At 34.1% G+C, this 27,287-nt stretch overlaps 1 protein-coding gene and 1 pseudogene across 2 annotated transcripts in view; one reads left to right on the forward strand and one right to left on the reverse strand.

The window, feature by feature from the left end:
* The window catches only part of FOLH1 (folate hydrolase 1), a 47,330-nt gene extending 28,522 nt beyond the window's left edge, over window positions 1-18,808 (forward strand). Inside the window, exons 11-19 of one of the 2 annotated variants that reach the window (XM_039848335.1) lie at window positions 83-165; window positions 1,568-1,631; window positions 4,288-4,355; window positions 7,363-7,454; window positions 8,560-8,650; window positions 11,921-12,185; window positions 12,459-12,540; window positions 16,406-16,498; window positions 17,840-18,808. In XM_039848335.1, the coding sequence (XP_039704269.1) occupies window positions 83-165; window positions 1,568-1,631; window positions 4,288-4,355; window positions 7,363-7,454; window positions 8,560-8,650; window positions 11,921-12,185; window positions 12,459-12,540; window positions 16,406-16,498; window positions 17,840-18,029 (1,028 nt within the window). In that variant the 3' untranslated portion in view covers window positions 18,030-18,808. The remainder of the gene's footprint in view (window positions 1-82; window positions 166-1,567; window positions 1,632-4,287; window positions 4,356-7,362; window positions 7,455-8,559; window positions 8,651-11,920; window positions 12,186-12,458; window positions 12,541-16,405; window positions 16,499-17,839) is intronic. The other variant, XM_039848336.1, reaches the window with a different exon arrangement.
* On the reverse strand, window positions 12,902-13,028 carry LOC120590666 (uncharacterized; annotated as a pseudogene).
* Window positions 18,809-27,287: the final 8,479 nt, after the last annotated feature.

A 27,287-nucleotide genomic window follows, 5' to 3' on the forward strand; every position in this document is an offset into this window, starting at 1 on the left:
TTGTTTTTCCTGTTAGGCTTGGCAATGTCTTGTATGTATTATGTATTTACCCAGAATTTCTAAGTATACACTTATATTTTAGGATGGAAACCTAGAAGAACAATTTTGTTTGCAAGTTGGGATGCAGAAGAATTTGGTCTTTTTGGTTCTACTGAGTGGGCAGAGGTTAGTTGATAATTTGCTACAACATACATTTTCATAGTAATAAAGCAATTCAGACTTAATTCTAAAGGATGTAAAAATAACAAGTGAATCCAGTGACAAAATATTCCAACTTTTTTCCAGAAAATCAGAAGCAACAGATCCTTGTTAAAAAATCAAAAAAAAAAAAAATATATATATATATATATATATATATTTGTCACTAAAGAACTAAGTTCTGTTTTAACTTGTTAGAACCAGTTAATGTTGATTGTCAAAATAATTTATTTTCATTTTCTGGGACTGTGATAGTCAAGTAAGTAAATTCACTAGAAATGAAACATCAAAATAAATAAGATACCATGTTTCTCTTAGCCTTTCCAAATTAACTCCTAAAGCTACCATATTTAAATACCCCTTGAGCTTGTGAAATAAGATGTATTTTCACAATTATCTTTCTGGTATCATCGTGACATACTCTAAATTAAATTATGTTAAAAATGAGGCAGAAAGTCCTACCACAATATTTACTAGGCCCCTTGAAAAGTAATTTACCTGTATGAATTGAAGGCTTTGTGTAATAGAGGCATTAGCTATAAATATATGCAAAGTTGACATATCATTACTTCCAGTTATGCTGTCAATATTTATTTGGCTCCTATTATACTCCAGAAATTATGGGAAGCCCTGTAAACTTCAATTTTCTTTGGTGGAATGGGCGGGGAAATAGTGCTTCTGTAAACAAGAAAGACTTATGCTGGCATTAGAAAGAACCTAAATATGTTGAGATTGTGATTTGTCTTTTTCAAACTATTTTCATCACCTAGAGTTGCATTTCCTTTCTTACAGTCAAGACGCTTTGGAAATTCCATGTTTGGGAGACTCAGTCTACCTGATATTTCAAAAAAATTTTGCTACACTTTTGTCGGTTTTAAAACTGCGATGATCAATATTGACCAGTAGGTGGTGCCATCCTACAGGACAATTTAACTTCAGATTTCAGAGTCTAGACATAATTGAAATTCACATTTTTAATCCATAAATTTAAAGTAGCTCATTCCTTGTGAATCAGGCAAGATTCTCTACTTAAATAATGAGATATTAACAGGACGACTTTCACTGAAATGATCTCGCTAAGAGAATTTCTTGAAGGATAAACTATAGTATGGTTATGAAATCAACTGCTTTTCCATTTACCAGATTAAGAATGTACAGAGTTTTATTTTAAATTTTAGTCTTAAAAACATTTTGCTTGTTGTTCTTACCAAATATTTTATTGAAATTTTTTCAAATTATTTTGAGCCTCTTATATGTCAAATTTGTGGTTAATTTGGGCCAGCTTAATTAAGAAATCTACAGTTAATATAGATATGCACTTTTTTTAGGGAGAGATTATGCTTATGGTTTTCTTTCTTTCATATTATAGGAGAATTCCAGACTCCTTCAAGAACGTGGTGTGGCCTATATTAATGCCGATTCTTCTATAGAAGGTGAATATCACTGGTCTCACAGGATGTGAGCGTGGTAGTAGCCGCAGTTTAGTTCATAAATTATGCACTAACAAGGAAAGCAAATTCCTTAACATGTGATTAGGGAATCTACTGCTTTGTCCTGCTGTTGCCCCTATCTCACAGCAGCTGTGAGCCCTAGAGTGCTAATTTCGGAAGGCAGCACTCTGATGGTTTCATCCAGCAGATTACCTTGTATATGGTAGGAATTCAGTAAGTACATGTTAAATGAATAAGTAAATCATGGAGCTAAAGATTTCAATGATTTTAGAATGGAGTAGCAAAAAAAGCGTAATTTAAATTTAAACCCAGTTTTATTATAATAGCGTACGTACACATTTTGAAAAAAATGCTGATGTCCAAGATTCAGCTTTCACCAACTATTTTTCTTCTTGAATTCTTTTTCTCAATTGAACAAATATTTACTGACTGACTACCTCTCTATGCAGTGTACTTTCCAGGATTTCAAAAGAATGAGGTTAGTAAGAACAGTTTTGTACAGCTGATAAAATAAGTCAGTCTAGGATTCTAATACATGCAGGTACTATAAGAAGGATATAATCAGACTGGGTCTGAGATCTCAGAGGGGAGAGTAATAGCAACTTCAGGAAAGGCTTGCGCAAATGAGAGACATTTAAGACGGGCCTTTAAGAATAGATTTGCTCTTGATAAGCAGAGATGTGAACTAAAGGACATTCTCAGGTCTATTTGCAAGAAGATCCAACAGTTCATTGTCCCTACACTCCAAACCCACTGATCTTTCTATTCTGGACCATATGCAACCTCCCAGCCATTGTAACTGGTGTTCTCTAGACTGTTCGATTCTTAGCCTTACAGTCTCTCCTGAAAGGTTTCTTTTTCAGGGGAGCCACATTTTTGTAGCACTCATCACTGCCATCATTAACTAATTGTTTTACAAACTGCCTCCCTTACTAGATGATCTTCTGCAAGGAACAAACAGTATATTCCTTAATAACTCCTGAATTCCTAATGTCTCAATAACTGAATATTTGTTGCATGGATGCCACAAATGAGTGAGTAAATGAATGGAGGGTAGAATTTTAGAATCTTCTCTTTAGTGTATTAGTTAATTTGCCATATTAACAGTAATTGAGACATTGGTTTATAGAGGCATGTTGACATTTACATTTTCTTTTTTTTGTCCACATGCGTGAACTACATTGTTCCTTAAGTTAGTTTACCCAGTGCATTTCAGTCCTCCTTCTCTTAGCTTTGTGGCTAAAGGCCTGGCCTTATTCCTGCCACTGCCACTGCCACTTCTTGTTGTGTGACCTCAGATTGTTACTTACTTTCTGTGTCTCAGTTTTCTCGCCTGTAAATAGCGTTACTAAGAGCACGTATCTCAAAGGCTCTTGTAAGGGCAAAAGAGGTTGATATTAGCAAAACTCCTAGACCTGTGTCTTGCAGAGTAAAAGTTCAGAAATGATTGGATTATTATTACCCTTACTTAAAAACACTTAATAAGATGAAACACTTTGTCACACAGAATGAATACTTCATATATTCTTTAAAAGAATAATGTTCCCTTTATTGCTAGAGATTTGATTGTTAATGTATGTTTTGTTTTGTTTTATTTTTTTATTTTTATTTTTTATCATCATCCTGTCTGTCCTTTTTAATGTGTCTTTTTCAATCATTGGAAATCATTGGATTTTGCTGATTATGTCATTCCCTGACTTAAAATGCTACATTGTCTCCCCATGATTTCAGGATCAAGAGCAAATGACACAAACATTATTCTATGATTGGGACAGCGCTTATCTCACTTTGTGTTATAGTTCAAATTTTATTAAGTGTTTATTTTTCAAATGTTATAATAAATGACAATTGGCTTTCTCATGTTAAAATGCAAAATTTACAAATGAAGCAAAATTCTCTATTATTACCACTCTCAAATTTAGCCCTCTTTCCAAAGGTACTCATGTCCTCAGTTTGGGTTTTTTCCCTCATGTTGACATTCATATGTAGAATTTAGCTCATACAAAGACCAACAGTGTAGCTGTCTTAAGTGCTTTACATGTAAAAGTTTATTTAGTACTCATAATAACTGTGTGAGGTAAGTATTATCTCTCTTGTATAGAAGAGGGAACTGAGATTTAGAGGGATTAAGAAACTTTCCCAAGGTTACTCAGATTGTGAAGGATTGATCTGAAACTTAAATCAGGCTGGTTTGTTTCAACTTTATTCTTCTAACCAGTACAATCTGTTGCCTCTCACGATCTTAGACAGGTTTCTTGGTATCATATACAACTAAATGGTTCTGCAACTTGCTGTTTTCATTCAGGGAAAACCTCTCAGAAAACATGACCGTAGACCACAGGTGTAAGTGAAGTGGCGTTTGTAATGTAGATATAGTGCAGATCACTATTTTTGCTGCGGGGGCGGTATGTGCAAAGGCCCTGAGGAAGAGTCTTTTGGCAGAGTGGAAGGTGAATATTTGAAGAGGTGACCTGAAGCCATGGTGAGGATGATGGATTTTATGGAGTAAGGAGTTGGAGAGTTTCGATTGGACTTAGATTTAAAAGAATCATTCTGGCTAAGGAGTTAGGAATGGTCTTTGAAAGAATAAAATACAGATATGAAATTAAAAGGTATCTATCTTCTCTTTATCTTTCAGGAAACTACACTCTGAGAGTTGATTGCACCCCACTGATGTACAGCTTGGTATACAACCTAACAAAGAAGGTAAAAATAATTATATGTAATTTTAGAAAATCCGAGTTTTACAAATGATGATATTTTGAGATACCATTATTATAAGTACCTGTGTTGTTTTTTAACTCGTCTCTTTTTTCATAAAGCAAATATTCACTCCATAGAACACTACATCTAATAAATTGTTTCTTTCCACACTGCCCTGAAACAGGCTTTGGGTAGCGTGTGTCTACCATATTCATTTGAAAATGAGAAAACTGAGCTTAAAAATCGGTAGCCACCCAAGTCACAACTTGTACAGTAGGTGAACCAGGACTTGGTCCTGTGGTTTAATTCCTTAATCTAAAAACTGGTTTGTTCTCCTTAATATAATGATACCAAGTAACTCAGTATGCAGGAAGAGTTAAAGTTTCTAACTGATTGAGAAAGAGTACAAGTGAAAACACACTGACCTGACTGCTAAGGCAAATCGCTTTGGGGCAGAGGTGAAACCGCTCACTGCCTTCCTGACTTCCTGCCTTGGGCTCCAATCCACTGAGTTCCACTGGGCTGGGCTGACAGCTAAAGTTACCTTACTTCTGACGGCAGCACAAGATACTGAATTTGGCAGAGAGATGGTGCCTGAATCCCTGTAGGACTGACAGGCAATTCTTCACTTTAGTTCTCATGCCCCAGAAACCCACTATTTCTAAAGTTAATCGTAATGAATGAGTTTTGGCATGGCAGATTTTTGTCATTACTGCTAATTACCTAATTTGAATTGGAAAGGGAAAAAAAAAGACTTGCCTATTTAATAGAATTACCAATTGAAATGTAATTACCAAGAAAAAAATGTTTCCCCTCAGATAGGGATTTTTAACTAAGACTTCAACATCACTAAGCTTTGGTTTTAAAAGCATGAAATTTAATCTTATAACTTCTATAAGAATAGAAAAATTAATTTGAAAAAAATCTACTGATGTCATTAGTTAAGAGTGCCATCATTTGTCTGCAGTTTTACCAATTTCCATGAAATGTATAAAAATTTAAATATCTGAAACAGAGTATTTCAGAGGATTCCCACCATACACGTAATTTAAGGTAAGCTCTAAGGAATCTTGGCAGTTGTACTAGTTGGGTTGGTGACACCCTGGGACAATTACAAAAACACTGCTGTCTAGGTCAGGTTTGAAATTATGTGATGCTCAACAATTTTGGGTTTTGTTTTATTATGTTTTATTTGGGGAGAATAATTTGCAGCATTTCAACTACTAGTGAAAAACTGAGAATTTAGTAATATATTCCTACACTATTCCACATTTGCATTTCTTAGACTAAATGGAGTGGTACTATCCTTTATAGCAAAGTTTTATGTAAATTTATAAGCTTGAGTGAAATTATTTTGTTGCTGTGTTTATTCATGTTTTACTAGGTAAGATGTTAGCATAACTTCTCTCTCGCCACACTTATGCAAATTTGTGTCCACATAGACCTTTTCACATTACCTCTGTTATAGCACCTAGCACATTGAATTCCATGTTTTTATTTATAGTTCCCACTAGCGGAGAGCACGAAATGTGTCTCATTAAGCTTTGTATCCCTGGCATTCACAAAAAGTCTTAAAGAGCATAGATACTCTATAAACTTTTAAAAATTGAATTTGTTGAAAAATAGAACATGAGTTTTATTAAATATAAAATAAAAATGTTATAAACCATATATTGTTCAATAACCTTTGACTAACTGGAACATTAATTAAAGCTTATTTGCTAAATGTTTTTGGCATAACATTTAATGCTTTTGAGTCTGGAATTCAATAAAAGGTCATATATTACTCCCTTAATTTTCTCATCTTTAAAACCAGAAAATGTATTTAGAGCTTAGTATTTATAATTATAATGAATACTCAATTAATTAAATTTAATATTAATGTTTGTTTTATTATGTAATATCTAATGACTTTAGCAACCTTAGTGGCAAGAAGCAATATTACGAATACCTTCCCTTAACCAGCTTGCTTCCTTTCAGTTTTTTTATGAGGAGGAGAAATATGTGTTTTTGAGAGTAGCCTTCCTTAATTCTGAAAAATGGACCAAAAATTTTTTATAATATAACCATTCCTTTCAATACAATGTCTTGGTAAATTTGATGTAGCCTTCTTTTCCATACATTCCATGAATATTTTTATAGTAGTTGCACTTACACAGGTCAAAGTAAGAAACATCCAAAACTCTGTAGAATTTTAATGAGTCTCTTTGAGCCAAGTTGATGACAGTTGCCTGGAAACAAAATCTCAATGGATTGAGTAAACGCTCTGAACAATGGCAGTTTTGCAGCTTATTTTGTACATTAGAATTAAAGGAGGAGATATGAGGAGGGTTACGGATCTTGGTGGTAGATTAAGGGGATGAGAGAAAGGAAAGCGGAGAAATCTCTGGGACTGGATAAAAAGGGAAATGGAGAAACGCATACTTCTTTTACAGTAGTGGGTACAGGAGCTAATAATTAACATTTAACAGCATGCAGGGGACAAGATAATTATAGGGGTTCTGCGGTCTCCTGCTCTGGTGTAGTGGGTTATGCTCTGAAAGGTCTGGAAAAAAGTGATTACTCTGACATTCCAAGGGTCTGTTACCTTAGATGCAAAAAGACAATAAACAGGTTCACTTAAGGTAACGATTGACCCTTGTCAAGAAAACTACAGGCCCAGGATGTGACTACCCTCCATGACCTGCTTTTAGTTAGGAATTTGTATGTTCAGACCATCCTGTGTGGTTACTTTTAGTCTCTGTGTTTACAGGGCCCACCACGCTGGCCTCCTCTGAGCTTGCCAGGGTTGTTTAGTATGTGGCCCCTTTTTGGTCCCCACATAATAACATGAGCACTTTCCTGTACTGTCAGAAACGCATTGTAATTCTTAATGACTGCTAATGTATGAATTGTATCCCTTATTTTACTGAATATAGTTTAGCTAATCATTGCCTGGTTAATGGACATTTAGTTTTTAAAACATCTGATTTGTAAGTATTCTCTTTTGTTTTTCTTTTAACTTGTATAGCTCCAAAGCCCTGATAAAGACTTTGAAGGCAAATCTCTTTATGAGAGCTGGAATGCAAAAAGTCCTTCACCAGAGTTCAGTGGCCTGCCCAGGTAAACAAACAAACAAGCAAGCAGACAAACTCTCGACTGAAGTCAGTGTGGGATTGTGTTGAAAATAAAAATATTTTTATTTTTTAAATTCTCTAACATGTGATAAAGGAAAAGCAATGCTGAGGGTCACAAAATATTACTATGTATTTTGAAGTTAAGTCTGTAGACCATCAAAAAATGCTTCTCTTTTGAACTTTTGGAATTTCCTAAGAGCTACAAAAGTGTTTCTTGTTATGTTAATGAGGTGCTGCCTGGACAGCTCCTAAGAAAGAGGACTGGTTTCCAAGAAAACCTACCGGGTGATTGATTAATGTTGGAAATTTGAGCCCCATCCTTCACTTCCAAGAAGGGGAGAGCAGCTGGAGGTTGAATTAAATGTCAATGGCCAATGATTTAATCAACCGTGCCTATGTAGTGAGTCTCCATAACAACCCAAAAGGATTGGGTTTGGAGAGCTTCCAGTTGCGAACATGTGGAGATCCAGGGAAAGAGAGCCTGGAAGCTCTGTGTCATGTCCCCGTACCTAGCCTCATCACCTCTTTCCTCTGGCAATCTCTTGAGTTATATCCTTTTATAATAAACCAGTGACCTAGTAAATAAATGTTTCTCTGAGTTCTGTGAGCCACTCTAGCTGATTAACTCAAGGAGGGTGTTCTGGGAACCTCCATTCTGTAGCTGGTCAGTGAGAAGCACGGGTAACAGCATGACTTGCAATTGGCTTCTGAAGTGGTGGTTGTGGGGGAGGCAGTCTTGTGGGACTGAGCCCTTAACCTGTGGGATCTGATGTTGTTTCCAGAATTAAGTTGAATTGTAGGATGCTCAGCTGGTTTCCCAGAGAATTGCTTGTTGTTGGGAACCCCTCAATTCCACAATTTGGAACTGGGTCCAGGAACCCAAAGGAACAATAGTCACCATACACAGATAGTCTATTAGAAGATATTTTGTGATCAGAACTGATGTCTCAGTTTTTTGTTGTTGCTTGTCTAAGGTGATACATCTAAAAATTATATTCATAATCGTGGGAATGGAGCTTAATTTAGTTAATCTTTTAATCTGTACTTGATGGAGAAGTTACTCAAATGAACTTGAATTTTATTCCTAAAAGGATTAGCAAGTTAGGATCTGGCAATGATTTCGAGGTGTTCTTCCAAAGACTTGGAATTGCTTCAGGCAGAGCACGATATACTAAAAACTGGGTAAGTCTATTGAGAAGTACTTCAAGATTATTTAAGATATATTTTAGCTAAACAAATAAGTTTGAATCAAAAAATGTGGCTTAAGCACTAGAGGAATTTGAATCAGAAGAGAGAAGTCTCAGTGGTTGAGAATGTGCTTCTACTATATAGGGTATAGTTTCCTGCATCTGGTAATCTGAGCCTTGTAACTTGAACTTCCATGTACTCTCATATATTCTGTTTGACTGGTTAGTATTGCTTTCACCCAGTTATTTAAACTAAAAATGTAGAAATTGTCTTTGACTCTTGTTTACCCATTGTCATTGAAAATTAATCATTATTGAGACCTGCCAATATTTGGATTTTTATCTGATTATATCTCCAGTCATTAAACATAAAAGTTATAATAACAAATGGCATAATAAATAATGAACACATATAAAAGTCATGATGATTCTTTTCCTATTGTTGCTGATGATGATAATGATAATTATATGGTTTTCACTTTTATCAAAGTAACAGGTATGTAGTTCATAAAATGTCCTATAGAACTAGAAGAGTTTATAATGAAAAACGGTGGCCCCTTATCCCACTTTCACGCTTGTCCCACCTTTGATTCTGTTCAGCAGAATAAAATTCTTTCAGCTTTTTCATTGGTTTCTTCTATAGCATTATTGGAAGGGAAAGTAAAGCAACGGAACACTTCCCGACGTGGAAGCAGGCCTGAGCAAGAGAAGGGTGGTTCGAGGGCCTGATAGCTATCTGCATGTTTATAAATAATATGCTTATGCTGCTGTTTTCTTAGTAATTAGCTTTATGTATTATCCATTTACTTCTTACTAAGGAAGACTGTTATTTAGTTCTCTTATATTGCTTCTTCTCTCAACGCCCAAATACTTACCCCCGTCGCATTTTCTCAGTGTAGAGCTGCACTACACGTGTTGATTACAGTACCTGTTATTTTCTTCCGTGAATCTATAACTAATTTACCACAAACTCTTAGTCCATTCAGACACACTGGGTGATCTGGCAGATTTCATTTTCCCTCACAAGGCTCTTTTTCAGCTCCTCTGGATTCTCTGGTTGTTCTCTCTGCCAGCAGCTCAACTCTTGCCTGAGAAATTTTTTCACTGAGAAATCCCAGAGTACCTTCGTTTCTCTCTTGTTCTGGTTCTTCTGTTTCCTGGATTTTGTGCCTTCCTTTTTCTTGTTTACTCCCTACTTTTTGAGGGGGAAATATCTTTTAGGAACTAATTGAAAAGGGTGTATGAAAGCTGAAGACCTTGATTATCTGAAAATATCATTTATACTACATACAATTCATTGATCATTTGGGCACAAAACTTTTGGTTGAAAATCCTGTACCCTCAGAATTTTGAGCTCATGACCAACTGTTTTCCAGCCTTCAGGATTGCTATTGAGAAGGTTGGTGCCATTTAATCCCAGTTCCTTTGTCCCTGATTTTTTTTTTTTAATGGAAGGCTTTTTAGTTTCTTTTCTTTGTGACTCAGTTGTCCTAGGTGTACACATGTGCCTTGGTTATGCCATTTTTTTCATACACTGGATGGGGCACAAAGTGGGCCCTTTAGTCTGGAAACCTGTCTTGCAGTAGGAGGAAATGTTTTTTCATTTCTTCCCTTTTTCCTTTTTGAACTATTATTAGTAGTATTTAGGATTTTTTTTTTTTGATGTTTTGGGAGGTTTTTGGTATTATCTTTTTTGTTTCTACCTTTGTCTTTTCTCAACTCTCATTCATTTTTTATTAAAGTCTTTTTCATTAAGTGTCCCTTCATTCCCTGCAATACCTCTTTACTCTGAGTTGATTTTATTTTTAGTTTGTGTGCTTGATCTATATCTTGCAAGTTAACGGGTTCCTTTAAATGCGTGGTCATCTTTAGTAGTCTTTGTTATTTAGGAGTGAGACTCTAAAAAGCTGATTAAAGCCCAGTATGCAAGGGTGGTACTTGACGAATGAGAAGCTTCATAGGAGAGTAATTGAGAATGCCTCTTCTAGCTGCTTCATTGGGAGGCAATCAACATTGAGAATCTATAGGTTGTTTCTCTTGGGCTAATTATTCTTCCCAGACAGGAAATCTTTAATACCGTTGAGGTAGAAAGTTAGGCAAGATTAGATGGGGTAGATGAGAGTAGATGCTAATATCTACATTTTACTTAATGAGAAAACTATGGCAAAGACGGTTTAATAACCTTCAAGTTAATAACTACTCAAAGTTATTTGGTAATAAGTCCTGAGCTTGGATTCAAACTCTGTCAGGCTCATTCCAGAGTCACAGTCTCTTCAGTACTTTGCTATTTAAAGTGTTCTTTTATATCAATAAAAAAATAAGCAGTTAAAATTTGGGCAAAAGGCAAAAATCAACAATTCATAGTTCGAAAAGTTCTTCCCTCTTCCCTTGGTTTCTTACACCTGTCTGACCACTCCTCCTCTCTCCTTAGTGAGATTTTGGATCCTCCCCACTCAGACTCTTCACTCTTCAGCACATTGCTTGTCAGAGAATTCTTCATTCCTGGAATTTCAGTCATTAAACAATCTGCAGCATTATCCTATATGATATCGATTAATACTTATTTACTTACCTCTAACAATTTTGTCTTAAATTTTTATTCAAATGCAATACTATCTTTTCTTTGTTCCAGAAACATTTTCACATCTTCTGTATTCTTAAAGGCAAAACTGTTAGATCTTTCCAAGCTAATTTTTATAAATTATTTATGTTATATACTCATATTTTTTAATTAGTAAAAACCTTGAGCAAGTTTTACTATTATATTAATCCTTTAGTAAGTAGACTTTAAGTACTTCCTTTATTTATTACTGATAGTCTCATCAATATTAATAGTAATGTTGCAGAAAAATCAGACCGGCGAGAAACCAAGCACCACTTGGAGAGTTGGAGAACTCAGGTTTATCACTCTGGCGGTCCCAGGAGAGCTAGCGCTCTGAAGATCTGGGCCCCGAGCTCAGAGATAACCTTAATACAGGGATTAACAAGCAAAGGCAATACATCTGTTATCTAGACAGAATAAGCAAAGGGGATACATCTGTTATCTAGACAGAACAAGCAAAGGGGAGGGTGCGTCTTCAGTTGCTCTTGAGTTCACCCTGTCCTGTCCTTCGGCCTATGCGGCAAGCATGTCTACAGAAGCAGAACAAAGAGCTGATTACAAGGTTAGCCATTTGAATGGAAAATTCCTCTTCAGTAATACAGCACTATGCATTTTATCATAAGCTATCTTGCAAGAGGATATAATTTGTCCTTTTTTTTGTAGGCAATAAACCAATTCAACAGCTACCCACTGTATCACACTGCCTATGAAACATATGAAGTGGTGGAAAAGTTTTATGATCCGGTTTTTAAGTATCACCATGCTGTGGCCCAGGTTCGAGGAGGGATGGTGTTTGAACTAGCCAATTCCATAGTGCTCCCTTTTGACTGTCGTGATTATGCTGTAGTTTTAAGAAAGTATGCTGACAAAATCTACAATATTTCAATGAAACATCCACAAGAAATGGGAACATACAACGTGTCATTTGGTATGCAGCATTTCCTCTTTTAAAATTCATTATTTGCATGTTTCTATTAATCTCTAAAATAAAATGACCTACCTTAGGTTCATTTATTATTTATTATTGTTCCATATGATCAAATATTTTGCTTATGTTTATAAATATATTTTCCATTTCATTGATGCTTATCTTGTACTTCACAAAATATAAGAACCTCGTATTTACAGAGAACAGCTTTCTGTACTGTCCCTTTTGTTTAAGCTATGGAACAATGCCATTCTATCCTAATTTCTCTTTCAGATTCACTGTTTTCTGCAGTGCAGAATTTTACAGAAATTGCTTCTAAGTTCAGTAAGAGACTCCAAGATTTGGACAAAAACAAGTATGTTCTACATATATAAATTATGCATATAATAGGTGTAATTAAAAAGAGATACTGATTTGTTGCTGAAATATCTTTGGCAGGTTTTTTGCTGCTTCTGTCTCTCCACTGTCACACATCCTACATAGAGCTGCCACGTCTCTCAAAAATCTGTTTCTGAGTGGCAGCTGTGTTGCTGAAAAATGCTGGCGATTTTTTTACTACCAATTCATTAGTACAAAATCCCCACCTTAGCATCGAAGGTCCTCCACTGTGTGGCCTCAGCTTTCTCCACCTTTCTCTTGTTCTTTCAGTATCTGTCCATCGTGCGTCAACCAAGCTCTCCTATTCCTAGAACACACCTTTCTCTCTTTTTTTTTAACACCTACAGCACCTGGTCTTCCTAGTACTAACTAGTATTTCCCATCCAAGTACTAACCAGGTTCAACCCTGCTTAGCTTCCGAGATCAGACAGGATCGGGCTTGTTCAGGGTGGCATGGCCGTAGACTCTCTCTCTTCTTAATGCCATTACCTCCACAAGGAGTTCCTCTTTTTCATTTCCACCTGGCAAATTCTGTTTATCCAGAATAACAAATATTGTAAAGCTATTTTTTTTCAAACATGAAGCACTAAGGATTAATTCTGTATAAAATCAACAAAAGTAAAATATAATTAAAAAAATTTTAAGATAGAAGAATAATCATGTGAGGAAATTTATTAAGAAAATTTTTAAAAAGTAGAATTTTGAGGATTAACATCTGTATATTAAACCTATTTTGATGATACAGATATCAAATCCTTGGAGATCGATGCAAGAATACATAGAAAGATAGGAGCAGACAGTCCAAAAATAGACTATAAAAGGATGTATTCGTAATGAAAGATATCAAAAATCAATGGTGAAAGAAAGATGTATTAAAAAATAATTTTGTATAAGCTTTTTTAGCAATTGATTAAAAAGTGAATTTAGGATCTCACTTAACACTTAACATTGTATGCAAACATACGCAGTGGGTGTAGAAGAATACTAAAAATTGAAATTTCTAGGACGTGAAATTCCAGGTTTGGAGCAACAGGGAAACGACAATGCAATCAGATTTGAGGATATTGCAATGGTTAGTAATATGAAAATTAATCATCAAAAGCAGAGATAAAAATCTGGGAAACCTCTTCAGAGATCACCAAGGGATGGCCTGTCTCCTCATTAGTGCCAAGACGACCTGGAGCGAGAGCTCCCGTCGCCCTCCCTAAATAAAGCTTCTTTCCAAAAAAAAAAAAAAAAAACAAAGACTAGGAAACCTCTTTTCCAGCAATTTTGGAAAGGGAGTAATATAGACATCATAAAAATATTTTTTTCGAAAATAGATAAGAAAATCCAAAAGAATAAAGTTGGAAATATTGGCAATAGAAAAGATGAAATCCAAGAGAGGATACTGCCTGTACAGAAATGGACATAAAAAGTATTCAGATTCATTTATAATTCAAAAATGCAATTGCAATAATGTTATGCTATTTTCATATCAAATTAGTAACAATTTAAATCTTGGTTGCACCCATTGCTACAGGTTATGTACTGAAGCAGATGTTCTCATGAGTTTCTGATAGCATTGTAAATCGTATTAACTTTTTGAAAAATATAAATACATTTTGCTAAAGTTTTAAGAGCCGTTATGTAGTTCTCATACTTTGCTGTTAGCATTTCTGTTTCTTGAATCTTTTTCTTTCAGAAAGTCTCAGAAAAATGTGAATTATAACACCAAATAATTAAAAATAATCTTAATACCTAAGGGGAGAAATTACTTAAAAATTAGATGTCTACCAATTTAAACATTTTGTAAGCATTAAAATTGATGATTTTAAAGGAAATATATTTATAATAAGATGTGAAGTAAACAAAAAGTACATAAAATTTGTAAATATAGTTGATTACATTTTTATCGAATAAATGTAGAGAGAAAGTAAACCAATTTGTATAATAGTTGTTATCCTGGGTTGAGTATGGAAATTTTCTTTTTTACTTTATAATCCCTTCCAATTTTTTCCTTTCCAAATTTTTTATGTGGAAAATAAATTAGCAATGAAAAATAAATTTTAAGGAGATCTCAAACACTGTATGTTCTCTGAAGCTGATTTTTCTATTCTTAAAATATTATTGTTTTCCCTCTGACAAACTGCCTTATGGTTTGGATTATGATTTTCAAGAACACTCGGTTTTCACTTCCTTGAGTATTTCTATACTTGTATTATCCACTCCAAATGATACTTCAGGTACAGCTTCTGTGTGTCTCTATGTTATGTTTATAAATTCTGAACACATGGAGTAGTACATTGCATGTCATAATAGTAAATGCTGGCTAAAGCAAATTAAACTGGACATTGAATCTTGTTTAATTTTTTAATCCTGTTTTTTTTTTTTTTTAATCAATCCCTTGACCCATCAAAAGATACATTGTTGACTACTTGGTAGCTTCATGCTCACATAGTATTCAATGCCAAGACCTATCATCCTCAGGTCTCACTAGGGAGGTCAGCGTGCTTCTGCAGTGAAAAGATCCCATTTATTTGACTCTGGTGCTCTGAGCATTTCCTCTGAGGGTTACTTCAGATTGAACTTCTCTGTACAAAGAATGCTCAATGGTTTTCAGAGGTAGCCTCAAGATCAGAAATCCAGAGGGGGCAGTGGTGTATCCACATGACCTTGTGTGTGTAGCAATGTTTTATGAATTTGGTTCAGAAACCTGTAGCATCTAATTAGAATTATGTTTTATTCACTTGTCTTCTCTGTTAATGTGAGCTGCTCCTAGGTAAAGACTATGCCTAGTTTACTTTTATATTATTACAACACATGAGTTCTTAATGCTAAATAAACGAATGTTGAAAATTTCCAGTTCAAATTAATTATTCTATTTTCCTTTTGCCTACATAATGGAGTTAAAAGAATAGGACTGAGGTCCCAATTCATTCTAAAACTTTCTAAAACTAACTCAGGCAAGTTATTTAACTACTGAGCCTTAGTTATCTCATCTATGGAATAGGGCTTTTATCCTGCCTAACTGGTAGATTATTATAAAGAGTAAAAATGACATATTTTATAAACATTCAGAACAGTAATTAGCATATGTGATTCAATCAGTAAATAGCTATTGTTATTAAAACTAAATTATGACAAAATTAAGAGAAATTTAAAAAATTTTTGTTCTCTATTGTAATGATTATTTCTACAGTTAATTACATTATGACATAATTAATATGTTTGAGAATTCATTGTTCAGAACTGTTCAAGGCTTGTTGATAAATTTTCAATGATATCGAATCATTCTTATAATAACACCCCCCAACCACTACCACTTTGGAATGTGAGCTCTGTGGAAGTGGGAAGTGTCTGATGCATAGCAGGCATTCAAATATTATTGAAGGATGAAGTAAACACTATCTCTTGTGTTCACGGTGGATTTATCTTTAATAATAACAACACCATTAGCTGTCATTTGGTAAAATAAATAGTTTTCCAAGCACCCTACTAAAACATTAATAAACTATCCCATTTCAATATTGAAATTACTTCTATGAGTACATTAATAGAATACTTAAGATGAAAAAAGCCTTGCCTATATTTAAATACCTAGGTTTTATTGATTATTATTTTAACATAAATTAAAATTACTAATTTTTTCCATTGGCACATATAACTGGTTCTGTGGTTGTATAAGTCTCAGCAGAATAGTGTTTTATAGGATTTTAAAAATGTAACTATGTATGCTATTGTTAATTTGCATAATATAGAGCTTTAAAAGATATTAGCCTTGTTTAGTTTTGTTCTAAATTTTTATTTTGCTGGGTAGTGCATGCATTTTCATGATGTCACAACTATATTTCTATTTTTAGCCCAATATTGTTGAGAATTATGAATGATCAACTGATGTTTCTGGAACGAGCATTTATTGATCCTTTAGGGTTACCAGACAGGCCTTTCTATAGGTAAGGAATAACAATGACTCATTATTATATCATTTTTTTTTTGCACTGTGGAAAAAAAATCATTAATTAAGTTCTTGAAAGCAAGTAGAAAATTTCAAAATACATGTAGTAAATGATAAATACTTTGTTTCTTCATAAAATTTAATATGATAGCCACATAACTTTCTTTTTAGTATCTTTCTTGTTTCTGGTTATAAAAGAATATATTTTCATTCCAGGAAATTTAGAAGACCTAAAAAGTTGCAAGTAGAAAATAATAATCTCCCCAGTTTCATCGGTTATTTATAAGATCATTTTTATGTTTTAATGTATATAACTTTAGCCCCTCTCTCATTTTAAATATATTTGTGTTTATGCATATACATGTGACATAATAAATATATATTTATGCATAAACATGTATAATATAATAATTTACACATTCTCCTAATGTTGACATTTACTTTTTTATCTAATTTAGTTTTAATTATCTCTGATAAACATCAGCTATGCCCAAGTTGGTCTTACTAAGTATTACAGAATGAGTCCTTGACTAGCAAGAAATGGCCCCATCTTTCCTTTTAGGGATTATCAAAGGATCAGAATTGGGAGTAAGGGTATCATTCAAACAACGGAGACATGATTATGCCTCTTTCCTTCTTTACCTCTTTACTTTCGAACCTGTTCTTTCCTGCCAGGGCTATTAACAGAAACTAATATAGCTCTTTTAGTGAAATATTGCCCTCTGTCTATGTTAGATTGAACATTACAGAATTGTATTTAATGATTTTTCATGCTTTAAGCTAGGCATTCTAACATGTTTGTATGACTTCTTTTTCAAAGAGGATAAAAACAAAATAGTAAGTTGGCTTGTCACAAACAGGACTTGAATAATCACAATTTTGCTACATTTCAGGGGATAGAGTGGTATAGTGAAAAGTTAGCACTTACTTACAATGTGCTTTGAGACTGAGCAGTAAATCACTTAATCTCTCAGACCTTAATTTCTTCCTCTTTGAAATACAAATATCAACTCCGTCGAGTTTATTTTTAAGATTAAAAAAAATTATAGGTAAATTCTTTAATACCGAGCATGATCTGTAGTAGGCGACAAGTTGTTACTGCTATTGTTGTTAGCTTTGTTGCTCTGAACCACTTTTATGGCATCTGTTTAAAGTCAAAGTATAATTAATATGAAATATGATTAGTCTTTGTAGATGATTGAACTTGAAAGTTTGGTTGACAAAATGGGTTATTCAAATTATAAAATTAGAATTATGCAATCCAAGAATTGTAGTGTGCTCTTTTTTTTCTCTTGTATATATCTTTGGGCAACTAACAGCAAACTATTTTTACCAACAGGCATGTCATCTATGCTCCAAGCAGCCACAACAAGTACAAGGGAGAGTCATTCCCAGGAATTTATGATGCTCTATTAGATATTGAAAACAAAGTGGATCCTTCCAAGGCCTGGGGAGAAGTGAAGAAACAGATTTCTATTGCAGCCTTCACAGTGCAGGCTGCAGCAGGGACGCTGAGAGAAGTAGCCTAAGGCATTTCTGTAGAGAATCCATTTGAATTGGTATGGTCTATGGTCTATCACTCAGAAAGAATCTTCATGGGAGCACTGATAAACTAAAAATTAAAGTTGTATGTATCTTAGTATTCTCTCTTCTCTCGGTGGATCAAAAAGGGAGATGGGTGATTTTTATTTTATAATTACAGAAGGTTATTTCTGAAGTTGAACTACATGTTAAAATTAAGGAAAACAGCCTAATATATTAAAACTTGTATGTAGCATTGTCAGGGAACCGAGTCTAATTCAGCACTTACAAACCTACTCTTGTCATTGCTCACAAAGAAAACATCAATTTGTGATAAAGCACACAGGAGAATTCACAGGGCTGCTCCAAGCCAGAGGCCTCTAGCTCTGCCTGGCCCCCAAGGCTGAGAGGATACTATCTTAGCACACTAGTTGGACAACAGTGGTAGTAAATATAGTCATTCTATACCATAAGGGATAATAACTTATACTTCATTTATACCAAAGGGTATCGATAACATGTATGTGCAGTGAAAAATAGTAAAGAAATGAATATTTGTAACGCTCCCCCATAACCAGATGGAGAAAATGAATGTTACAGTGTCTTTGGATCCACTGTGTACTGTCAACCAGTGTGCCTTCCTCTTCTGCCAGAGAAACTCACTTTCTTGAATTGTATGTTAATCTTTCTTGTTATTTATAATTTAACCCACGTGGCTACATCCCCTACATCTTTTTGGCTTTGTGTATTTTCCAAATTTTTTATAAATAAAATCATATCATGTATATTTTTCTAGGACTTGATTTTTTCACTCCCCTTTGAAGGTTGATCCATGCATCACTGGCTGTAGTTCACTAGATTTCACTGATATAGAGCATTCATTTGCATGAGTATAACACTTATGAGTCAGGGTCCAGTTAAGACAGAGAAATCACACAGAAACGTAAATAGGAAATTAATATGACTGATTATAACAGCATGGGAACAATGAGGTACTTATCCAGTAAAAAGTAAACTCTTAAGAATAGAATAGCTTATATAAAGGGCTCTCACTGTCCCTAGGGCTGAGATGGAACAGAGTCCCCCTCATTCCATGGGCCTCACTGAATGGCAGAGAAGTTGATTTAGCAAAAGTTGCTGCAAATCTATACTCCAGAACTCCTCAGAAACTCAGCCTACTGTGGGAAGCTGTTAATAGGGAAGTGTCTTGCCAGAGGCACTCTACTACACAACCAGCCAAGGGCAGCACTGGAAGAGGCTCTTGGCTGCTGGTTCTGCTGGCCAGCTCGAACTGCAAGAAACTGGTGCTAAAGCAGCAACCTGTACTACAGGATGGGGGCACTGGTGAAGCCATGTATGCTACAGGGGCCAGAGGCTGGAGAAGTCATGTGCCTTCAGGAGTCTGCCAAGTGAGCGCATGGGAACCAGGAACAAAAACTCCTTGCTAAAATGTCTCTCCAATGCCTTCTGCTCACAAAGTTTAACAACATGCCTCTTGGCAAGAAAAGCTTTTAAAAGGTTTAAAGATCCATATGGATCTTTAAAACAAAGATCCATTTACAAAGAGCTGGCAAGGAAGAGTTAAATTTGGAAGTAATAAGTTGGATATAACAGGCACACAACAATATATTGTTCATTTTTCTGCTGGTGGATGTTTGAATGTTTTCTGTATTTAGCTCCTATAAACATCTCCCAGTACAAATATTCAAGATATTCTCTTTTCTGACAATATCCACCAAAAAATGGAATGTCTAGTGTTTACGTATAAATATATATTTACAATAATGAAGTAGCAAGTCAAAATTATATATAAAGAAAAATAAGTAGCTATAGATTAAAGTTACTCTCAGGGAAAGTACTGTATGTCTCATACTCATCTAATAGGACGGTTTATAAAACACTGACAAACTGGAAAGGTAATAAAGATTAATAGAGGTGGAATTTCACCCCTGGTTATTAGGGCTTATCACTATGATTTCTCATATTTCAATTCATATTCCGTTCACTGCATTTACCTGAGTAAATCAGATCTTTCTGGGTTTTCAATAAATGATTTGGGGGTATTTGTAAAGAAATCAAATTCAAATGCCAAATAGTGAAAATTTTAAATTTAAATTCAATTTATATTCATTCCAAAATCAATATATTAGAATTATATGTAAAATATTTATATCTTAATCAGATAATTTAAATTTAATTCAATTTATATTCAATCCAAAATATATTTAAATGCCAAAAAATTCCAGAAGCAATAAACATTTAAATGTGAAGGATACATAAAATCAGTAGAAAATAAGGATGTGGTTAAATAAGTCTAGATGAATTAAGACATACTAAACCTAAAGGTTGGAAAACTCAGAAAATAAATGATCTATAAATGAAAGAAAACATACTGGGAAAAATATTAGCAACGAATATAACAAAGTGTTAACCATAACTAAATTAAAAGTTCTTTTAAATCATGTTTAATATTAATAATTAATCTTCGCCTCCCTCCGCTAAGAGTGCATATGTGTACACGCATGTGTTTAGGAAAGAAAGGAAATAAAAAGAATAAGGATGTTAAGGACATAAAACCAAGCCACAAGGGAGTATAGAATGAAAATGCATACTGTTAAGACCTCTATCCTTGAAGTTCAGCCACAACTTTTAGAAATAAATCTATTACTCAGAAGAAGAAGGAAACACACACACACACACACACACACACACACATAATGGCAAGCATACATGGAGAGTAAAGAGAATTATAGAATAAGTAAATTAGGAAGCTGTGAGGAGCTGTTCAGAGAAAAGTTAATCTCTATAATGCATTGACCCAGAGTTGAAAGAACCCCTCTGCCAAGTAGATACTGCACGATCTCACCCATTTCATCAAAAATATTTTCTTACTTGTTTTTCATAGTTATAGGAGGTTTAGATAATGCTTCAGAAAAGTTCGTTAGCCCTCTACAAATGTTTGATCTATGAAATCATTGCGCTGTGTGATTTGGGAATTTTTCTGAGTCACTACAACTAATTTGTGCTTCAGAATACTAACAACTATACACAACATTTTTAGTTTTAGTTCATACCTGTAACTCAGTCCCCATAGATGGTGCTGCTGTTGAGCAGTAAATTTATCTTCAAAGTTCTTCGAGATCTTTGTTTTGTGAAATGTTTTTAACTTTGAAAAGTTTATAAACAGAAAAAAACAGCTCTTTATGATAAAACAAGTGCTTATAAACCACTTCAACCTAAAGAACAATTTTCTGACAGAATTCAGTTTTTTATTTATATCAGAAAATATTTATTTTTAATTGCCTTATAAGGAAAACCTTCTCCACTTAAAAAGAAGATTGATACATTGCATAATGGATTCAGGTGCAGCACAAAGGATTTTGAGGGTAATGTAAAGGATTTTGAGGATAATATAATACTGTTATGGTGAATACCTTTCATTATAAATTATCCAAACCCATAAAATGTGAACCCTAAGGTAAACTATGGGTTTATGTACAGGACTATGGGTGATTAATAATGAGTCATTTTAGGTTTACTAATTGTAACAAATATACAATTTGTTTCTCTGGTGTAGGATGTTGGTAATGAGGGAGGCTATGCGTGTGAGGGGCTGGGGGTATATGATAAATCTCTGTACCTTCAATTTTGCTGAACCTAAAACTGCTCTGAAAAGTAAAGTCTATTTTTTAAAAAGATTCATGCAGAAGACCAATTGTAGTTAATATATTTTAGGTGTAAAATGAAGGGTCAAGACATACATGAAGTCACCTGACGTAGGTGTAAAAATGTAAGATCAAATCTTGGCATCAGACTAATCTAATTATCTACCACCAGTAGGTATTTGTTGTTTCCTTAAATAGATTAACAATTATGTAAATCCAATCAAAGGACTTGAATTTGTGTTTATACCTACCATAACCTAATCTTCCATTAACAGTGTAGTACAATATGTCAAGCAGATTATTTAGTCTTTGGAAATTCTGCAAAAAGGCTTAAGAATAAAATTCACTCCTCCACATTTTTCAGAAAAGATCTTCATTAGTGGTCATTACATTGCCAAGTTACACCCCTGGCGAATCTTGTCCTACAAAGCAATCAGCCTGGCTAACTTTGACAACTTTTCCTCTAAAACTATCATTCTAAATCCATTTATAATGGTCCTCTATTGGAATTTAGAGAACGTTAGGTTCCTATTTATTTCTTCTTAATACTTCTTGAAACTCTTCTGTCAGCTAAGGATTTGAAAACCAGGTGTCTCCCTGTACATGGGGGGTTTGTCTAATTCTGTATTGTTTAATAGGATAGTCAGATGAGCACTTGAAATGTGACTAATCTGAATTGGGCTATGTTATGAATGTAAAATGAATGTGGAATATCAAAAACAGTGTAAAGACTGTAAAATCTGTCATTAATATTTTTAATAGTAATTATACGTTGAAATAATAATGTTTTGGTTATTGGGTTAAATATATAATTAAAATTTATTTTAACTTTTTAATTTTTATCACGTGGCCATTAGAAAATTTAAAACTACATTTGAGGCTCATTACATTTCTGTAAAAAATTTTATTTAAGTATTTTTTCATTAAGCATTGAGGTATTTTATTAAATCTTGTAATAAATTAGGCATGTCTCCTAAACTGTTTTGTGTTTGCCCTATCTTCCTAATTATATAATAAGTTTCCTGGGGTAAAGGCCTCAGTTATCTTATTTTGGTTTACCCAAGACATCGAAAATGAAACTGTTCTAGGGTAAAAGTAAGTGTTTCATATAAATTGGATGATTTATTCAAAATTGGGAATACAGGTAGCGGAATGCAGTACTTTAAATATCCTTAAAACTTTTAGTTTGTAGATATAGCTTTAAACGACACTCTATTTCAAACCTGTTGATTGACAGCTCAGTTATGCATAATTCAAAATCTCTGACAAAATAGAGGAAAAGATTACATTCTCTCAGAAGCACTTTTAGTCTACTTTAGAACAGATTGCTGTATTTATTTAATTTTTTAGGTATAGTTTGTTACATGGTGCTGTATCTCATTGTAACTTCTGATCTCAAGGCTCTAAAAATATAAAAGAAAGCTAGACCTGTAAAAATCTAAAAAGAATATTGAAATCACTCCGGGCATTTAAAACAGAGGGTATATTATTCAGGGAATTAGTTATACTGGTGAAGGAAGAGCTGAAGAGCAGGAGAGGTTGGGCGACTACCAGCCCTCAGAGATCAAATCATGGGAAGGCTGGGAACATAAGAGGGGCCAGCAGATAGAGAGGGAGAAGGAAGATAGTGACTTCTCCCTTCCTCTCACCCTCGCAGTCCTGCAAATGCCTGCTAGAAGCCAGTTTGTGCAAAAGCTTGGGTGTCTCAGCCTGCAGTGTCAGGCTACCTGTGATAGAGCAAAGTAGGGGGAAGTTGAAGAAAGAAACTGAGCCCATACAAGTCTCAGCCTGGTACAATCCATTCTTTTTGGCACTCAGCATCTATTCTTCTATGTAGTTCTCATGCAGCTGCAAAATTAAAAAAAAAAGAAAAGAAAGAAATGCTGAAAATATTTTTAATTGAATAATGTTAAGTATACATCCAAACAAAACTTTTGGGGTGCAATTAAAACAACACTTAGAGGAAAATCCGTAGCACTAAATGAATATATTATAAAAGAGGAAAATCTCCAGCGCAGAGTATGCCGCATCCTCAGGGGGGCCCAGAGCCCCTGGACGCCTAAAAAAAAAAAAGATGAAGAAGAAAAGCTTCTCTCAAGAAGGTAGATAAATAAAGGGAATTTCATGCCAAATAAATGAGAAATAAAACTATAATAATAATTGCAGACAACTGAAATTGAAAAAATACAATAGATGAAACCAATAACATAAAAAAATTGGCTCTTTGAATAGATCAATTAAATTGATAAACCCCTAGCAAGACTCATCCAACAAAACAGGGAATGTTCAAATTAAGAATATAAGGTCAAGAATAAAAAGGGAAAGAGGCAGATTCTCTAGACATTTATAAGGCAGTAAGAGAATTTTATGAACAATTTTAAGCCTATGCATTTGACAATGTAGATGCAGGATAAAAGTGTTTGATGTAATTCAATGCCCATTCATTATTTTTTAAATTCTTGTTAACAAACAAAAACGGGGAGCGAAATTTCATAATCTTATAAAAAGTACCTAGAAAAAAATTAGCAAATATTATAGCAAATATTATATATTCAATGGAGAATTTAAAAGCTTTCCTGTAAGAATAAGGAATGAAATGAGAATGTCTGCTATTATCACTTATACATAACACTATTATGGATGTCCTATTCAATACAATTAGACAAAAAAAGAGAAATATATCTTATAAATATTGGGAAGAAATAGAACTATCATAATTTGCAATATTAGCATAGCATGATTGTATGCTTAGAAAATGTCTAAGTTAGGAAAAAATGTAACCAAGTGTATTTCTATAAACAACAATAAAAAATGGGAAAGGAAATTTAAAGTGCATCTAATAATATCAGAAATATCAAATACCTAAAATAAATCTAATAAAAGATGCATATTAACTATTAACCACTATTGAAAGAAATAAAAGAATTATGAATTCTATAAATGAAGATATTCCATATTCTTGAATTGGAAGATATAATATGGTAACTATGTCAATTCTCCCTCAATAGACTTATAAACACCATTCAAATAAGTATTCAAATAACGTGTGTGTGTGTGTGTGTGTGTGTGTGTGTGTGTGTGTGATTGAGAAGTTAATTTTTCAATGTATGTATGTAGCTAGTGCTCTTCGAAGATGTTTATGCTCTAGAGGATAAGGGACAGACAGACCACATACTGAAGAGGAACTGATGTTATTGGCTTTATCACTAATTCTTTCTATCCCTAAATGGCACAAATAAAACTGTTTCCATATTGTAGGGGACAATGTTTGTGCAAAAGATAAGTAGTGGTGGGAACAGAGTATAAAGATCTGTTAAAAAGGTCTATGTCAGCTCTTCACTCCTTCAAGCAGTGAGCTTGAGATTATTTAAGATTTGGTAACCCAGGCAACCACAGGGGATGCCCAATCTCAGTTAGCGAAAATTTCACTCATTACTCATTACCTACTGCATGAAACTGTTTATAGACTCAAAAAGGGGTGACCCCTTTTCATCAGAGAAAACTTAAAACTTTAGGAGAACTATGAAGTTTTCCCCAAGTCACAAGGGGTTTTTCCCTCACACTCATGCTAAATTGGGTCTCGTGAGTACCTCTGAAAGACTAACGCTTTAAAACTGAATTATTTAAAATTGGATCCCCAGTGTGCTTATAAGCAATACTTGCATCCCAGACATATTAGGAAATATACTAGGATACATTATATCTGAAGATATGTGAAATGAACGTATTCCAATGTTCATTTGAAATGCAGTCCTGACAGCTTGGAGCTGCTGCATTCAGGCTCTTGTGTATTGTATATCCAGCATATTGGAAATGCCAGGTTGATAATTGGCTTTAGGGTCTGGGTCTATTCTGAATCCTCCGATCAAAAGTGGCTCATGTTAGCAAGGAAAGTAAATACTTTTTGTTTTTTTGGAAGGCTCAGTGTTGGCCATAGCAGGGACTCAAACCTTTTTAATCAATGTTTTTCTAGGGTTTTCTTTTTTTTTTTTTTTCCCCATGGAAGATGATGGAGAAGGAATCTCAGGTTTAGTCATCAGGTTTCTCTTCCTTTTTGAGAGATGTTAAGATTTTTTTTTTTTTTATTTCTCTATATGCATTCATCTTTCCTATTAGCCTACAATCACCAGATTCTAGAGATTTTGTCTTATTTACCTTTGGAGACTGGGTTTGGGGGAGGGAAATCAAGAAGTAACTACGGTACATAGTGAAACCTAGTAAGGAGAGCAACAGCTTTATTATTATATTTATTATTTGAGATAAAAATGAGACCCAAAAGCATGATTTCTAGGACTTTAAAATGCTGTGTGAAGTAATCACAAATCCAGGAAATAATAGTGCAAACAGATGTTGGGCAAGTCCCTGTAAGAGAGAGTACCATTTAATAGCACTGAAGACAGGGGGGCATCCTGCACATATAACCATTTAATTTTTACTGAAAAATGAGAACACTAGAAACTTCTTCCTTTACATGTTTATGTAGTTGACATGCAAGGTGTTGAGAAAGGTTTGAGGCAATTTTCCCAAAATTAATTTTTGGAAAAGTCCTAATATACATATCTATATGTACCTTAATATCATACATGCTATTTCTTTTCTGTTACCTAGTCTCCTTAAGATCCATTTCTGAAGTATCATTGGAGGTTAAATGACCTTTCTGAAGTTTTTGTTAATTTACAATCCCAGGCATTGAGTAAGAGGATAGTTACTTTACCTCTATCTAGGATATACTGGCCTGTATGGCTTTATCGTTTGTTTTTCAATTTTTGATAATTTCTAAAAGGTGAATTTTATTTAGATTTTTACTTTTTAAATTTTTAGCAAGGTTAGATTACCTTTGTGTTTTTAGAAATAGGACCTAATTCCCAAACATTAGATAATTTAGTGAAACAACTTATATGGAAGCATCAGTGATTTGTTAAACTGTAATAGGTGCCAAAAAAATACAGGTAGCATGGCACTTCTGTTAAAAATAATTTTCTGTAGCATGTATAAGATGGTGAGTATTGGTGATAATACCGTATTGCATATTTCAAAGTTTCTTGTATCTTACTCCAAAACATATCTACATTCCATTAGGTTGTCATCTCCCAAGTGTTGTTTTCTATAGGCTGTAAACCTAATCAGCCATTTTTAGATCTTTCTGTATAACCTAATCACCCATTTCCGCTTCCTTTTGAAAACATTAGCCAATCTTTGGAAGTGGGTGTGGCCTTAGGTAAATGGAATCACATAAAAGGCACTTGGTCCAGAGACTACATCCCCAGAGCAGACTGACCGAATTTGCAGCTGCTAGAAGAGCAGAGAGTTACTGCTGACCCTGATATCAACAGATTTTCCAGAACTTCCAGAGGTGAGACCACTCAGTAGACTCTAGTGAGTATAGAATTTAGAGTAAATATCTTCATGTCTACCTTCTCTTATTCAAATACTTTCAATACCTGTCAGTGTGCTTGGGTCTTGTCCAAGCAAACCAGTAGCTTTCCTAGTTTTCAAAATTGACGTCAATATTTAAAATATCCGTAACTAGAGCATTTGTAATATATTAATAGTCATATTATTTGATTATTTTTATTACCTTATATATTACTAAATTTTTGA

This window comes from Pteropus medius, unplaced genomic scaffold (genome assembly GCF_902729225.1).
Source record: "Pteropus medius unplaced genomic scaffold, Ma_sr-lr_union100, whole genome shotgun sequence".
Classification (NCBI taxonomy): domain Eukaryota; kingdom Metazoa; phylum Chordata; class Mammalia; order Chiroptera; family Pteropodidae; genus Pteropus; species Pteropus medius.